At 42.7% G+C, this 17,383-nt stretch overlaps 1 protein-coding gene across 1 annotated transcript; it reads left to right on the top strand.

Annotated features, from left to right (window-relative positions):
- The first annotated feature begins 1,290 nt into the window (after window positions 1–1,290).
- On the top strand, window positions 1,291–17,132 carry LOC138965237 (alpha-L-fucosidase-like). Its single transcript, XM_070337363.1, has 8 exons — window positions 1,291–1,992; window positions 9,273–9,379; window positions 10,479–10,606; window positions 11,224–11,357; window positions 11,641–11,738; window positions 13,390–13,522; window positions 15,649–15,819; window positions 16,224–17,132. The coding sequence occupies exons 1-8, from the start codon at window positions 1,643–1,645 to the stop codon at window positions 16,477–16,479; spliced, it is 1,377 nt and encodes a 458-aa protein (XP_070193464.1). The 5' UTR covers window positions 1,291–1,642; the 3' UTR covers window positions 16,480–17,132.
- Window positions 17,133–17,383: the final 251 nt, after the last annotated feature.

Below are 17,383 nucleotides of genomic sequence, written 5' to 3'. Positions count from 1 at the left end.
TTGATATATTATGTTCCTTTGGTTTTCGGTATGTAGACATAGAAAAACCCAGATCGAGGCTTGTGGTCGTCGCGCTCAAGTGTGGAGCACGGACGTTACGATGTTTGGTAATGTATCTGAAATACATTGAATACAAGTCATCCAACGAACTTACAAACGTGTTTGAGAGTGTGAGCGTGCTTTACTAGCTCTTTTAACAGCCTGTATTGATGAGAAGAAAAAACAACAACTAAGAGATACATATTACGCACGCACGCACGCAGACATCTTTACACAGATACCGACACAAGGACACATACGCACACACACACACACACACACACACACACACACACACACACACACACACACACACATATCAGACACACAACATGTCAAGGCCTCTTTGTAAGATATCAAGGCTGCACTTAAAGGCACAGTAAGCCTCCCGTAAACCATCACAGATACTGTCAGGCTTTTACACACAGTACAAACACCCTTCCATTTGAACGCTCACCAAACGGGAACATCCTAGGTGCCCTACGTAAAGAGCGAGCAATTTTCAAAGAATTTATGTTTGCGTAGTTTATCTTACCCCTGAGCCATCGTGAACCCGTGTGATCCAGTTTCCCTTTTTCACAATGCAGTCGTCAGTTTGTAATTTGAATGCGGCTCGCTGTGAGCTTATCTGCAATTATAGCACGTTATTATGTACCTCTGACTTTTCACGAAACAAACGAATGTGGTTCATGAGAACTCGAGCGATGGCTTTTGACTGCCTATAAACCGTCGTCTGCTACGAAAACCACGACCTTGCGTGACCCTGCTTCCGGGCTTTTCTTGTCTTGGTGAAAAAATAATTCTTTTATGATTTAAGAATGTTTGTGTAACAAGCTGTCAATTTATTATTTAGATTTTAAAAGTTAGGTCTAGCGCCAAAACGCACATTCATCGCTCCACGGCTATCGCCAGTTGAAGGGAAGTAACTCATTTTTGACCTGAGTTCAGGATGGGTCCGATTGAGATGGTCTCAATCCGAAAATTAATTCTTTGAAAATTGCTCGCTCTTTACGTAGGGCAGCTAGGATGTTCCCGTTCGGTGAGTGTTCAAATGGAAGGGTGTTTGTACTGTGTGTAAAAGCCTGACAGTATCTGTGATGGTTTACGGGAGGCGTACTGTGCCTTTAAACGGTGACAAATCAGGCAACTTTGTAAAACCGCTTACCTGACATGAATGTACACAACATATCATGTGACAATCTAATCTCATGACATGTGGGTATGTCGCTTTTGTATAAATGCATAACTCACACCTTACCTGTTCTCTTCAGTCTCACACACTGAGAGGAGCAGTTTCTACACTCGACAAAACCGCCAGAAGATATCACACGCAAACTGCCTGAGGAAAGAAGAAAGGCAAAACAGGATTCCCAAGGAGGAAAACTAATAAATAACACCCTTTTTTTAAGGGAGAAAAAGGAAGAGAAACAAAAACGCACATAAAGACGAAAAAAAACCACGGTTCGTTTGTCTCCAAAACCTTGCAGCAAACTAGGAATACAAAAAAAGTTCGTTTGCCTACCAAACCTTGCTGCAGCAAACTAATAAAACCATCATCAGTGGAGACAAGTTAACCGCAAAACGGTCAAGAAGAACGGAAACTATGGGCGCGCTTCGTTTAGCAGCACTGTGTTTGGCAGCACTCACAACCCTGAGTCAAGGCGTCACATACCAACCCAACTGGGCTTCCATCGACTCCAGACCCCTGCCTGCCTGGTATGACCAGTCCAAGCTGGGGATCTTCGTCCACTGGGGCGTGTTCTCCGTGCCCAGTATCTCCTCCGAGTGGTTCTGGGAGCGATGGCAGGGAGAAAAGCCTGACCCCAAGGTGGTCCAATTCATGAAAGACAACTACCGGCCTGACTTCACCTACGCCGACTTTGGCAAAGAGTTCACTGCGGAGTTCTTCGATGCTGACCAGTGGGCAAAGATTTTTGCGGCGTCTGGGGCGAAGTGAGTTAATTGTCGTTTTATGTTTGTTTGTTAGGTGTTTTTTTTTCTTTTTCTTTGTTTGGAAGAAAGAAGAAGGTAGGGGTTTGGGGGAGGGGGTGGGGGTGGCAGAGAGAAAGAGAGAGATGGATGGAGGGAGGGGGAGTGATCAACAGAGAGAGAGAGAGAGAGAGAGAGAGAGAGAGAGAGAGAGAGAGAGAGAGAGAGAGAGAGAGAGAGAAGAGAGAGAGAGAGAGAGAGAGAGAGAGAGAGAGAGAGAGAGAGAAGAGAGAGAGAGAGAGAGAGAGAGAGAGAGATAGATAGAATAATGTGTATGTCGATGTTTTTTTTAATTGTTTTTTTATCTCTTAACACCCACGGCACCTGCGCAGATTTAATTTTAAAGCTGTAAATCTACAGTTGCTACCTATGCCATCGAATGTTTGCTGCAATGTATTAAAAAAAGACAATTAAAAAAACATGAAAAACCACGCAGTTTTAACCGGGAACAAATCATAATGCATGAATACCCGCAGAGTGCTTTTGGTTTTATGCATGACACAATTATGATAATATAAGGGACATGAATACCCCTGAAATACCCTTACTGCCGCAAGTTTATAAATAATACATAAACTATGTCCAGCACACACATGGGTGTAGCTAACAGGCGATCGCTTTTGGCTTGTATTTCGTAGATGTAAAAAACACAAACAAAATAACAAACACAAACAAGAAAGATTAGTTGTGTAAGGGGGCGGGTGGTGAAAAAAAAATGTTGTAATAGACCAGTTAGATAGCATTCCCTCGGTAAAGATCATGACCTGACAGGAAATATAAGTACAATGTAAATTGAACTGTTCCATTTGTAACACCCTTTTGGTAAGTTTAAACACTATTTAGTGTTTACCACGTGTGCCTCGATCTTTTGCTGGTAGAATTCTGTACTATTTCACACAGTGTTCAACACTGGTACCAGACAATGTGTTCCAAAGTGGAACACTTCAGTTTAGAGTGCTATAAATAGTTATACCTTCCCTCACTGTACCTGAACTGACCCACCCGTCCTCCCCCCCCCCCCCCCCCCCCCACAAAAAAAAAAGAAGAAAAAAAAAAGATTTGTCTATGCTGATTCTATGACCATTTCTAAGTTCAAATGGCACCAGATGGCACCATTTTGCTTCTTTGTGACCCTCCACCACGAAATGAGTCGCATGTTACCTCGCGCGGTTCTGCGCTAGGCTTAAATGTAAGTCCGGGGAGTGTCTGGTAACAGTGTGAGGGTCACCTTAGTCACAGGCGTATAACTCAAACAGCTTTTGCTCTTTTCTGAAACAGTTTTCACCACTGGATAGAGCATAACAAACTCTTTAGGAAAATGTAAACATATGAAAACCATGCAAAGGTGACATGTGACTCATTCCATGGTGGAGGGTCACATATGTGCCCATGAGCAAAGATGACAATTCGCATACACAAATTCAAGAATTCATGATGTGAGAGACAACTGTCTGACAGACTTTCTGAATTAAAAACAAGTCGCGTAAGGCGAAAATACAACATTTAGTCAAGTAGCTGCCATTTTTCAGCAAGACCGTATACTCGTAGCATCGTCAGTCCACCGCGCATGGCAAAGGCAGTGAAATTGACAAGAAGAGCGGGGTAGTAGTTGCGCTAAGAAGGATAGCACGCTTTTCTGTACCTCTCTTTGTTTTAACTTTCTGAGCGTGTTTTTAATCCAAACATATCATATCTATATGTTTTTGGAATCAGGAACCGACAAGGAATAAGATGAAAGTGTTTTTAAATTGATTTCAACAATTTAATTTTGATAATAATTTTTATATATTTAATTTTAATCCAAATATAACATATTTATATGTTTTTGGAATCAGCAAATGATGGAAAATAAGATAAACGTAAATTTGGATCGTTTTATAAATTTTTATTTTTTTTTACAATTTTCAGATTTTTAATGACCAAAGTCATTAATTAATTTTTAAGCCACCAAGCTGAAATGCAATACCGAACTCCGGGCTTCGTCGAAGATTACTTGACCAAAATTTCAACCAATTTGGTTGAAAAATGAGGGCGTGACAGTGCCGCCTCAACTTTCACGAAAAGCCGGATATGACGTCATAAAAGACATTTATAAAAAAAAATGAAAAAAAACGTCTGGGGATTTCATACCCAGGAACTCTCATGTCAAATTTCATAAAGATCGGTCCAGTAGTTTAATCTGAATCGCTCTGCACACACACACAGACACACACACACACACACACGCACGCACGCACGCACATACACCACGACCCTCGTCTCGATTCCCCCCTCTATGTTAAAACATTTAGTCAAACTTGACTAAATGTAAAAAGCAAGAATTAGGGAACATTTTGGAAAAAGCTAAAGGATCGTTTGAATTCCAAGCCATTTTTTTTCTGATTTTAAAAACTCTCAGCCACCATCTCTGTGAAAGTCTCAAATACAGACAAATGACCTTGAACAAAGCTTAGCAAAATGTTGATTATTCTATTGGAAAGCAGGTCAAGAAGCGTAGTTATCACCCGGGATGTGCTGGTTGACAGTTCTCGAGCAAGATAAAACAAGAAACTAAAAACACCCGAAGAGTCCACGCTTGTATTACCTAAGATAGGATGCCGACCAAGGTCAAATTGTATGGGTACAGGCATGCCAAATGGTAATCAGTGTCAGCTGAGAGACCGACAACATGATTAGTATTACATTTGAAACATGTTCTTTAAATACTTAGACAAAAATGTTAATGCGGTAATTATTTACACAGGATATCCACGTTCAATTTTTGTTGAAAAAAACAAGGTGTGGATAGAATTTGGTAGTATTTTTCAAGGTTCAATGTTTTATTTTGCTTTTGGCCTGAAGGGCTTTCAAGTTATGCAATACACGACAAAGTCAATCACACAAATTGAGAATGAACACAAGCACAGCAACCTTGCATGCCCTGTTTGAAACTTAGCACACACACACACACAAAACACACCAAAAAAACACCTAGAGAACTTAAAAAAATAACTTAGCCTGCTATGTAATCAAGATGATTCAGTCAAAAAAGTACATCAACTATCAATATTGAGACCTGATACAAACGAAACCAAACAAACAAAGTCTACACACACAAAACAAGTACAAAATACAACTAAACATGAAAGTAATTCAAATGGAGACGTTCATGATATACAAAAACAAGAGGCGAAGCCTTCAAGGCTCCCGTAAGAAATCAACAAACAGTAACACAAACTCACTCACTCCGTAACACACACACACACACACACACACACACACACACACACACACACACACACACACACACACACACACACACACACACACACACACACACAGTTAAAACTAACGCATCATATCAACTCCATGTATAATTTTCAAAAGAAGGCAAACAGATAAAATGACTGTGTATTTGTTGTTGGTGCAGTTGTCCTTGAAGGAGACCTTGTGCAATCCTCACACACACACACACACACACACACACACACACACACACACACACACACACTCGCACACACGCACGAACGCACGCACACACACACACACACACACACTCGCACACACGCACGCACGCACGCACGCACGCACGCACACACACACACACACACACACACACACACAAACATACCGTGACAAAACCGCACAAGCACGCACGTACACACAGACACACATTTAAACTGCATCAGCATAATTGTTGCTTGCCCGTTGTAAATCAGCAGTATAGAGGGCACTGTGTTCATTTGCAAATCTACCATCAGCTTATCTGTCTTTTGCACTGCAGACACTAAACAATAGGTAGGCTACCTGCCATGTGGCCACTTTTTCCACTGCTGTCCTCAGTCCTATACTTTTCATCAAGACTTGTCACCATGCCGAGTGGATCTAAATTCGGAAGTCTTCATGTGGCTGAGGCATATCTGACATAGCGTCGATCTTGTTGTAGGTTAACCTCCTTTCTGAAACAAATGGCAAAATGCGATTAGTTATGATGACTACAACCTACACAAATATAAACCGTGTTTTGAAACAGAATAGTCAGGTTATACAAGCCACTTTACCTATGCAGCATGGTAACCCTACAATATGCGAAACATGTCAACTGACTGCAGCAGCCTGGTTCTTTTAAAATAATTCTGACGGTCAACACAGCCAACACACTATTCACAGTCCGTTTTAAGGAGCAACGGAGGTACTCTCTGAGGGTCTTGTTTAAATGATAACGATCAACTCAGGAGGAAAAAAACAAGAGAGGAAAAAAGAAACCACATCAACCGCAGAAAAATACAGAATCACATGTACCATTATTTACAAACAAATGCCACTGTGCCCACAGCAAGCTTTCTTTGGACGACTGTCGTTGTCTCAAAACTCGCATTCTACCTTCTGTCCGAAAGAATCTAATCTTAAGTTGTACTGCCTTGAAAGAAAATGCCAACAAAGACAAGAAAGCTGTTGCAAGGTAAGCTTACCAAACGTTACATAGCGAATCATGATAGTGCATAAACAGCAAACAGTACAATCAAAGAGAGGATCGAGTCTGGAATGAAACGCGATACAGATCTAGCATTCAAAAACTGTCTTTCAAGTTCAAGGAAGTTGTTGCAAGGTAAGACTTACTAAATTGTACAGACAAAACCATGACAGTGCATGTTTTGAAACTGAGGAACAAATCGTGATCATTTTGACTTTGAGAACAGATTCATTCCGTTTCCTTATAATTATCTGCATGTTCAAGTAAATGGTGGACAGTTTTTTTCGGGCAGAGTAAACTCTACTGCAAGTCTTGAAATTCACATAAATCGAACCACGAACAAAGACATCCAAACATTACAGGCACTTTAGATCAACTCATTTCACTAGAGGTGACTGCCTAGCACTGTGTTTGACATCCGTGTCGGCTGAAATAAAAAGAAATTAAAACAAAACGGATTAACAGTAGGTGACACGTTATCAGAGTGGGAGACACTAGATCTGTCGTGGACATTGGAAAAACGCTGTGCAGATCAAATTGTAGGAAATCTCCCTTTGGTATCTTCTTTATTTACTTTTCTGGAGAACAACATGAAATCGTCTTCCCCGAATCGGCGAATGCAGAGGTGAGAACTGGAGAAGTGAATCTATGTATACCACAATGCTTCGCGCGACCTCTGACCTGGTCTTGACACCTGACCTGGTCCACATACCACACACGACACAAACCAGTCAACTGCTTGTACCCCTTCAAAACTCCCCCACCACCCGTTTTCTTTGGATACACGCTTTAACTACACACATGCCGACACAATGTTGATTATTGCTTCAATATTTTGAAGATGGTGCTTGAAAAATAACCAGGTGAAATGAGTATTTCGGTGTTTAGTCAAATGTTAAAGTTTCTACCACAGACATACACACATACGCACGCACGCACGCACGGACAGACAGACAAAGTTTAGCATCGCATAGGCTACACTTACGTGAGCCAAAAAACATAGCCAACTTAACTAGCTTCGTTTTGGATTGTTCAATCTAATAAATCATTATATTTTATAACATTTGTGTGATTATGAAAATAATCTATACGACTTGTGTCTGTGTGTGTGTGTGTCTGTGTGTGAGTTCGCGATGCACGGCCAAAGTTCTCGATGGATCTGCTTCAAATTTGGTGGGCATATTCAGGTAGACCCGGGACAGGACACAACCTGGTCGATATTTCAACACGTGCTCTCAGCGCGCAGCGCTGAACCGATTTTGGTTCCACCTCAGCTATTTTGGTTCCACCTCAGCTACCCCGGCCCCCATACCGACACACCAAAGCCAAAGTTCTCGGTGGATCTTTTTCAAATTTGGACACCGTATTCAGCCACACCCCGGACACAATATCATCGATGAGATATTTCAACACGTGCTCTCAGCGCTGAACCGATTTTGGTTTTTGTGTTCATTTCACCATTATAAGTAACTCTTCCTTATCTTCTCATCTTCTCCAGGTTTTCAGCGTTTACCTCCCTTCCTTCGTATGGTGCACTATAGTATGAGTGGGGCGTCTTCGGATATTCCCGGCGTTCTGTTACTATTTTTAGAAGGTCACCGCAGTGTCCAGAACGTAAATTGGACCCGTAAATTATCCTCACTGTAAAAGTGCAAAGGTCGAATCAATTTATAGCCACGCGAAAAATACACTGTCATCTATCTCTCTATAGATACGGCTTCTCCGTGTTTGTGTGTGTGTGTGTGTGTGTGTGTGTGTCTCTCTCTATGTGAGCAACACCTGGGGATTGTTCAGTTCTGTTTGTGATGTGGTCTGGCGGCTTTTGTGTATGTGTATGTACTGGCCTTCCTTTGAAAAGCCATAACAGTTCAAAAGGGCTTACAGATAAGCTATAAATTGCTCAATCCTGTTTGAGTGGAGTTCGCCTCCAAAGGTGATTAACACGGTTACATTCGTCGACAAGGATGGGACTCGATATGGTCAGGAATGGCATTATGGCCACTGAATCATTTTCGTGCTGTTCCCATTCCACGAATCTGGGAGGGACCTAAGCTTGGCGGATCCATTGTTCGGACCCGGCGAAGCCGGCGTACGGCTCTAAGTACTTCTTCCCGGCGAAGCCGGCTACCCGGCGAAGCGGGTATTCATTCTAGTCCCTAATATACGTGTTGCGTTCCTGCACAATACTCAAATATCAAACAAAGCTTATTTCGGGTGCAGGTCATATGTTTTAGATTACTATACTGTAGAACTGCCAGGCTTTCATATCTGATATGCGGATTCTTCCACGAAACCACATAAACGAAACGAACGGTATTTCGAAGAGTTGGGTCTGTTGGATATTGTGTGTGTTGGGTATTGTGTGTGTTGGGTATTGTGTGTGTTGGGTATTGTGTGTGTTGGGTATTGTGCGTGTTGGGTATTGTGTGTGTTGGGTATTGTGTGTGTTGGGTATTGTGTGTGTTGTGTATTATGTGTTCTGGGTATTGTGTGTTGTGTGTGTTGGGTATTGTGTGTTCTGGGTATTGTGTGTGTTGGGTATTGTGTGTGTTGGGTATTGTGTGTGTTGGGCATTGTGTGTGTTGGGTATTATGTGTGTTAGGTATTGTGTGTTCTGGGTATTATGTGTTCTGGGTATTGTGTGTGTTGGGCATTATGTGTTCTGGGTATTGTGTGTGTTGGGCATTATGTGTTCTGGGTATTGTGTGTGTTGGGCATTATGTGTTCTGGGTATTGTGTGTGTTGGGCATTATGTGTTCTGGGTATTGTGTGTGTTGGGTATTGTGTGCAGGTACATCGTGTTTGTGAGCAAGCACCACGAGGGCTACACCAACTGGCCGTCCAAATACTCCTTCAACTGGAACTCCATGGACGTCGGTCCTAACAGGGACATTGTGGGTAAGTCAACCTGAAACATTTTGATGAAGCAGTTTTACTGGTTTTTTGCTCACGAAGTGTAGCCTATGCGATCGTAACTTTGTCTGTCTGTGCGTGTGTGCGTGTGTGCGTGTGTATGTCTGTGGTAGAAACTTTAACATTTCGTCATTTGAAGACGTCACATTATGGCGTAAGAGGGTTAGACGTCACGCGAAGGAATTACTGAAAGTCTCGGTCATTGACATTGTTATTTTGAGCGGGCCGAGACTAGTTGGCAGTCGTGTCCCTGTAAGTAGGGCTACATCGCAGACAGACAGATCTAGATCTAGTGTCTCGCTTTCTTGCACAGTTTCACCTATGCTTACTGTGTGTGTGTGTGTGTGTGTGTGTGTGTGTGTGTGTGTGTGTGTGTGTGTGTGTGTGTGTGTGTGTGTGTGTGTGTGTGTGTGTGTGTATGTGTGACGGAGTGATTGAGTTTGTGTTACTGTTTGTCGATTTCTTACGTGAGCCTTGAAGGCTTCGCCTCTTGTTAAGAAAGTTACCCGGATTGCATCTGGGCTTAAGGGAATTATACGCAAGGAAATAATATTTAAAAAAAAATCCAAACTAAACATGCAAAGTCCTCTGCATGGGAATCATTCAAGCTGTAGATTTGTTGAAATATGAACAAATAAGATACCTTGTAAAATCGCAAAATCGTTTTAACGAGAAGGATTGTTCAGGCACTTGCTGCTTCTGACAGAGATTTTTTTTGTGTTTTTGTGTTTGTTGTATTGATTTATTGATCGATTAAGTGGTTGATAAAATGTGTGATTGATTGTTTGATTTATATACATTTAATTTTTTTAATTTTTTGTATTCTTTTATTTATATTTCATTATTTTGTATGTTATTGCATTGAATTAGTTAATGTATTTATTCCTTTTTATTATCTGTTTAATTACCAATTCCTGTCTTGTTTTAAAATTAATGTATTATGTGCATTATTTGCCCTGGCCCTCTTGCTATTGATCTATCTGTCATAGCATGCCCCCTGCCGAGTTTTAATCTGTATGTTCTCCTTAAAACCTTATTTATAGGGGCCTATATGGATGAAAACAAATCTTCTTGTGATGTGCAGGTGAGCTAGCTACCGCTGTGAGAAAGGCCGATCTGATCTTCGGCCTGTACCACTCCCTGTTTGAATGGTTCCACCCCCTGTATCTTCAGGACAAGGCCAACAACTTTAACACACAGGACTTCGTGGCTGTGAGTCCGACATGCCTTCTTCTTCTTCTTTCGAATCATGAACTGGGTCCTTTTGGGCGTTTTAAGTTCAGTGAATGGAATTTCAAGCAGAGGGTCTGTGGGTGGCCTATGCTCACTAAAAGTTTAAAACTATACACACAGTTCAGTGGCAATCAGTATTGGAGGAGGATGGACCTGGCACTCCCACCCAGGTTGGCTTGTAAACACTCCAGTGAAGGAGCTGCGGAGAGCCGTGTTTGGATAAGATCATTTAACGATCGCTTAACTGCTGCCCATTGTTCCACTTTCTTTATTTAGAGCGCTTAAGCTAGATATTAATTGGACGAAGTCCACTTCGCGAAGTCTACCTCACAAAGCTCGCTGCAAAGAGATCTGGTTCTAAATGTTTGGTAAACGGACTTCGCAAAGTCAAATTCGGGGTCAATAATCTAAGGCGGTCCTTATTTGAGCCCGAAATCGACTTCGCAAAGTCTTTTCGCCAACAACTCAGTGCTAAAGCTTCGGGCGGCCCGCTTAGCGAAGTATACTTCGCGTAGTCGTCTTCGCTCAAGTAAGGACAGGCTTTAAGGCTGTAAGTCCTTATGTCTTACGTCCCTTTGTTTCTGGAATCTTTATAGCGTAAAACGATGCCGGAGCTGTTCGAGATCGTGAACAAGTACAAGCCCGAGGTGATCTGGTCTGACGGCGACTGGGGGGCACCCGACGTTTACTGGAACTCCACCAACTTCATCGCCTGGCTCTACAATGAAAGGTGCACGTGCTTCAATAATTATGTGTGTGTGTGTGTGTGTGTGTGTGTGTGTGTGTGTGTGTGTGTGCGTGTGTGTGTGTGTGTGTGTGCGTGTTTGTGTGTGTGTGTGTGGGTGCGTACTTGCGTGCGTGCGTGCGTGTGTGTGTGTGCGTGTGTGCGTGCGTCCGTGCGTGCGTGTGTGTGTGTGCGATTGTGCGTTCGTTTTTGCGTGCGTGCATGCCATCTGTGCGTGTTCCTCAAGAGAAATAAATAATGGACTTTTCATGTTTTTCAAACTCCACAGTCCCGTGAAAGACACCGTTGTGACCAATGACCGCTGGGGGAAGGGGGTCAAGTGTCATCATGGCGGTTACCTCACCTGCAGGGATCGTTACAACCCCGGTGAGTTGAACAGCAGGCCTGAATGTCTTTACCCCACATTTCTATCACTGTCTGCTTCAATGTGTTGATTTACTTAATAGCCGCACAAAGTTCATCCGACGACATTGTTTTACTCTTCTTTAAGTTTGTTTGTTTGTTTGTTTAACGCCCAGCCGACCACGAAAGGCCATATCAGGGCGGTGCTGCTTTGACATATAACGTGCGCCACACACAAGACAGAAGTCGCAGCACAGGCTTCATGTCTCACCCAGTCGAGTCACATTATTCTGACACCGGACCAACCAGTCCTAGCACTAACCCCATAATGCCAGACGCCAGGCGGAGCAGCCACTAGATTGCCAGTTTTAAAGTCTTTGGTATGACCCGGCCGGGGTTCGAACCCACGACCTTCCGATCACGGGGCGGACGCCTTACCACTAGGCCAACCGTGCCGGTCTCTTCTTTAAGTGTCTATGTATATGCGACAATCCGAAGCAGTAGCCCCCCTTTCACGGCAGCTACTCGGCATTGCCGGAGATGTCTCCCTGTCTTGCGCTTGAACTATCTTTAGAAGCTTTACGTTTCTGGTACGTCGGTACCTGTCAGATGTAGAGAGCTGGTTGTGATAGTCTGGCTGCTGTTGTCACCCATTCTGATAATCATCGGTCCACGCTATCGCTCATGTCTCTCTGACAGGATGGATAAATGCTACGCGGAGTACAGGGAAAGAAGTGGAGCTAAAAGCCGAAATCTATCAAAACAAGAAAACAGAGTTATATCTCCCATATGTTTTTCGCTAATGTTTCTGATACAAGACGAAAGACGAACGTGATTGTAGAATGGCCGACTTCGACAGTGATCTCCGTTCTGTTCTTCACAGTTATGATAAAGACATCGTTCTGAGGTCAAAACAAGTCGAAATGTTGATCGGGAATTCTTCTCAAAGTCAGCTTTGGGCTGAATTCAGGACATCCTAAGGATGCTCTTATTGCGTTTAAAGGTACTGAACTTGTCAAATCCAGGTGCGAAGAGCCCCTGGGGCTTTTAGTCATACCTCAGGCAGCTATCCGTTGGAAGAACTACCAAGTTTCATTGACTTGCACCCAAAGAGTCAAGAACTGCGATTTTTTTACGAATTAATTTCGTACTCGGACCCGGCTTGTCTTGACCTATTTTTGGATCTAAATTTAGATCAGGTAGATCACCACATCATGCACACAAAGACACGTCACTAGCAAACTATGTCAGACATCATCATGAGTTTGTGTAAAACAAAATGGAGCCCGGAATCACTCAGTTGAATCGAACTCCGACCAAACACCACGTAATAACTAGGTTAATTTATGCACTCGCGTTAACAAGAAACTGTCGAGCTTCACAGATGTCGTCGTTGGGTAATTTTTTTTATTTTTTTTTTTACTACCATAGGAGGATTTTTGAACTGTAAATGCACTCAGCTGCAACAAAAACGCAAAACGAAGGCTGTGAGCTGCACTGTGCCTGTAACAGTCTGAACAGATATTTATGTGGCGGTCAACACGATCGCTTACACGAGATGGGATGATCCTTTAAATACTTGCATGTTATATCATTTCCCGTGAACTTCCCTGTCTGCGCGAGCCAAACAGTCGTGTAAAAAGCAAAACATTTGAAACTGAGCGCCATTTTGCAGGCGTCAAGCAGAACCGGAAGTTTGAGAACGCCATGACAATTGACAAGGGATCATGGGGGTTCCGTCGCAACGCCTATCTGGAAGATTATCTGACCATGGATGAGTTGCTCGAAACTCTTATCGTCACTGTCAGGTAAATTATTCTTTTGAATGAATACGTGGATGGTTGAACACACGTTCATTATACACAGAACCTGTCGTGTGATAGTGATTTTGTCGTTATCAATTATCTGTACGTTGCGAAGACATTTCAAAGCAAAAACTAGCTTTGTTGGGTCGTGGGATATATACTTCACATCCATTGAATTGCGTGGTATCTCGTCTCGACAGGATGAAAGCCTCAATTGACATCATCATAGCATATGCATTGACCCTGTCTCGACGAGATACCACGCGACACCATGGATGAACGGAGGTGCAGCTTATACATATCGATTAACAAGAAAGCGCACTGGGACTGATAATGACTGACAACCTCCTTAGATACCAAAGGGCTGTGCTATTCATTAAAAAGACTGGCGCAACAGTCGGTTACTGCTGCTTTTGGCTGTGTTTTTGCTTTTTGTCTGCTCTTGGGTTTTTGGCTGCCGTTGATGTTTTTTGTTTGTTTTTGTGGGGTTTTTTCCGCTTAACTTCTTGACGTTACTGTTTCATTGCCCACTATGTTTTTCCTTGTGTATGTTACCAGCTTGGTTTGCTGCTTTGCCATGTCTAAATGTTACGGTTTTATTTCCGCTTGTATGCTTCCTGATGATTTGTATGCTGCTTTTCTTGGTATGTTTGTCTGTATGTTTGTTCACTTGTGTGCTGAATGCTGCTGCACATGCTTTTTCGCTTCGCTTTGTATGTATATGTATGTCTTTCATTGTAAAGCGCTTAGAGAACGTCAAGCGCTCTATAAATCTCCCATATTGTTATTATTATTAACATGGGTCTTCTGTGCGGAAGCTTTGGGGTTTAAAATTCGGCTGCGCCTGTTTGGATATGGGTGAAGAATTGTCAGGTCGACTTATTCCCCTCTGTGTGTATACGCAAGAGTACGCACGGCTAATATCATCTAGTTCATGTCAGGATTCGTTGGGTTTAAGAAACACAAACATACCCATCATTACAAAATTCTGTCAAAATGACAGCGAAATCACCGGCCATGTACGTAAAAACCCTCTCGTACGTCCTACTCTGGACTTGCAGACCCGCGAACGCAGAATAAGAAAATTACGTGTGTTTTCGTCAAGGGGAACTAAACATGCCTCGATTTTGAAAAACAACTGTTAAAGCGAGTGCAGCTGTTATTAGACAAGAAATGCAATGCCGCTGTTGCGGTCTCTCACCTCATTTCTTTTTGTACTTCAGTTGTGGCGGTAACCTGTTGATCAACTTTGGTCTCTCATTATTTCTGGCTGTATTTCTGTTGTAGAGGTAACCTGTTGATCAACTTTGGTCTCTCATTATTTCTGGCTGTATTTCTGTTGTAGAGGTAACCTGTTCATCAACTCTGGTCTTTCCTCATTTCTGGCTGTATTTCAGTTATGGCGGTAACCTGTTGATCAACTTTGGTCTCTCATTATTTCTGGCTGTATTTCTGTTGTAGAGGTAACCTGTTGATCAACTTTGGTCTCTCATTATTTCTGGCTGTATTTCTGTTGTAGAGGTAACCTGTTGATCAACTTTGGTCTCTCCTCATTTCTGGCTGTATTTCAGTTATGGCGGTAACCTGTTGATCAACTTTGGTCTCTCATTATTTCTGGCTGTATTTCAGTTATGGTGGTAACATATTGATCAAATTGGGTCTCTCATCATTTCTGGTTGTATTTCAGTTGTGGCGGTAACCTGTTGATCAACTTAGGTATATAATCTTTCCTGGCTGTATTTCTGTTGTGGTGGTAACATATTGATCAAATTGGGTCTCTCATCGTTTCTGGTTGTATTTCAGTTGTGGCGGTAACCTGTTGATCAACTTAGGTATATAATCTTTCCTGTCTGTATTTCTGTTGATCAACGTGGGTCTCTCATCATTTCAGGTTGTATTTCAGTTGTGGCGGTAACCTGTTGATCAGCTTTGGTCTATTTTAATTTCTGGCTGTATTTCAGTTGTGCCCAAAACCTCTTGGTAAAGTTTGGTCTCTCATCATTTTTTGCTGTATTTCGGTTGTGGCGGAAACCTTGATTAATTTTGGTCTCTCATTAAATCTGTATTGCAGTTGTGTCAAAAACTTCTGTGCAAACTTTGGTCTCTCATCATTTCTGGCTGTATTCTAGTTGTGGCGGAAACCTGCTGGTCAACGTAGGCCCCACGAAGTACGGAATGATCGCCCCTATCTACGAGGAACGCCTGCGGGACCTTGGTCAGTGGATGCAGGTCAACGGAGACGGGATCTACGGCAGTCATCCCTGGACATACCAGAACGACACCAAGAACCCCGACGTGTGGTCAGTATCACTCTTTTCTTTACACGTTTCAATGACAATTTCAGTTAAGCTGCATGGCTTCTAGGACCAATCATCTATGGAAGACTAGAACGGCCGGCCAACAACAAAAATACAACAATAAAAACACTCAAAACACACACAAAAACACGCTGTTTGGCCAGTACCACGTGATACGAGAGTGTTTGAGACAATGTCAATGAAAGTTATCAGTTCGGGTATATAATTGTTTTTGTTCATGATCGGTGTTTCGTTGAGTCTCTAATGAGACGTTTCATTAGCTTACCTTTTTTGTTTTCGATTCTTGATTTTCGATCGTCATATATAGCGGAGTATTGGCTTTGGAATTGTGTTTCCCGGTTAAACGTACTGCGAGACATTCACCGCCAGGGGTTGCATTTGTCCAGGTACACCATGAAGGCTGACGGAAGCAGTAAAGACGTGTACGCCTTCGTGCTCAAGTGGCCCACAACTGACGTGTTGACCTTGGCAGCCCCCGCCCCGACCAGTACCACCAAGGTGACCTTGATGGGCTACCAAGCGCCCTTGAACTTCACCAAGACCGGCTCACAGGGCGTCAGCGTCCAGCTGTCGGAGGTCCAGTACGCCTTGCTGCCCTGCGAGTGGGCCTGGACCTTCAAGCTGACCAATATCGCTAACTAAGCCTTAGTCTATATCTTGAACAAATATCGCTAACTGAGCCTTAGTCTATATATTGAACCAATATCGCTAACTGAGTTGTAGTCTATCTTTAACCAATATCGCTAACTGAGCCTTAGTCTTTATCTTGAACCAATATCGCTAACTGAGTTGTAGTCTATCTTGAACAAATATCGCTAACTAAGCTGTAGTCTATCTTGAACAAATATCGCTAACTGAGCTGCAGTCTATCTTGAACAAATATCGCTAACTGAGCTACAGTCTATCTTAAACAAATATCGCTAACTGAGCTGTAATCTATCTTGAACCATCATCGCTAACTGAGCCTTAGTCTATCTACTTGCTTGAACCAATGTTTCGAACTGAGCTGAAGTTTATCTACTTGCCTAAACCAATTTTGCTAACTGCTAATTTTTCTTTTCTGCTTCGACGGAAATTTGGATTTTGAACAAGATAACGGTCAAATGTTCGCCAGAGCGAGTGCATTATGGGACCTCAGTGGATTAGTTGTACTATTTTAACTACGATAGCTTTTGTTTTGATTTGGAGGCCAGGTAGCTTTAATGTTTCCTCGTGTGAGAGAGTGCTCGGCTCTTGTTGTTTGAGTTCCAAGTTGTTTCTACTCGTTAAATAAAAAAGATATTTGTTTCGTCGCATCTGCTCTGTGTGTGTCAATGTATGTGTATGTGTGTGAGTGGTGTTTGTGTCAGTGTATGTGAATGTGTGTGTGTGGGGGGGGGTGCGTGTGTGTCTGTGTGTGTGTGTGGATGCGCGCGCGTATGTTTGTGTGTGTGTGTGCGTGCGTGCGTCCGTGTTTGCGTATGTGTGTGTGTGCGCGTGCGTACGCGTGTATGTGATTGCGTTTGTATGTGTGTGTGTTTGTCTGTGTGCCAGTGTTTGCGCGCGT

This window comes from Littorina saxatilis, linkage group LG4, assembly GCF_037325665.1.
Source record: "Littorina saxatilis isolate snail1 linkage group LG4, US_GU_Lsax_2.0, whole genome shotgun sequence".
Classification (NCBI taxonomy): domain Eukaryota; kingdom Metazoa; phylum Mollusca; class Gastropoda; order Littorinimorpha; family Littorinidae; genus Littorina; species Littorina saxatilis.
The sequence above is the reverse complement of the archived record's forward strand: the minus strand, read 5'-3'. Positions and strand labels throughout refer to the sequence as shown.

Bases quoted from the DNA above. Each gene is read 5' to 3' on its own strand.
- LOC138965237 (XM_070337363.1), top strand. From the start codon at position 1,643: ATGGGCGCGCTTCGTTTAGCAGCACTGTGTTTGGCAGCACTCACAACC. The intron at 1,993-9,272 runs GTGAGTTAATTG...TATTGTGTGCAG, and splicing joins TTTGCGGCGTCTGGGGCGAA to GTACATCGTGTTTGTGAGCA. The intron at 11,739-13,389 runs GTGAGTTGAACA...GCCATTTTGCAG, and splicing joins CAGGGATCGTTACAACCCCG to GCGTCAAGCAGAACCGGAAG.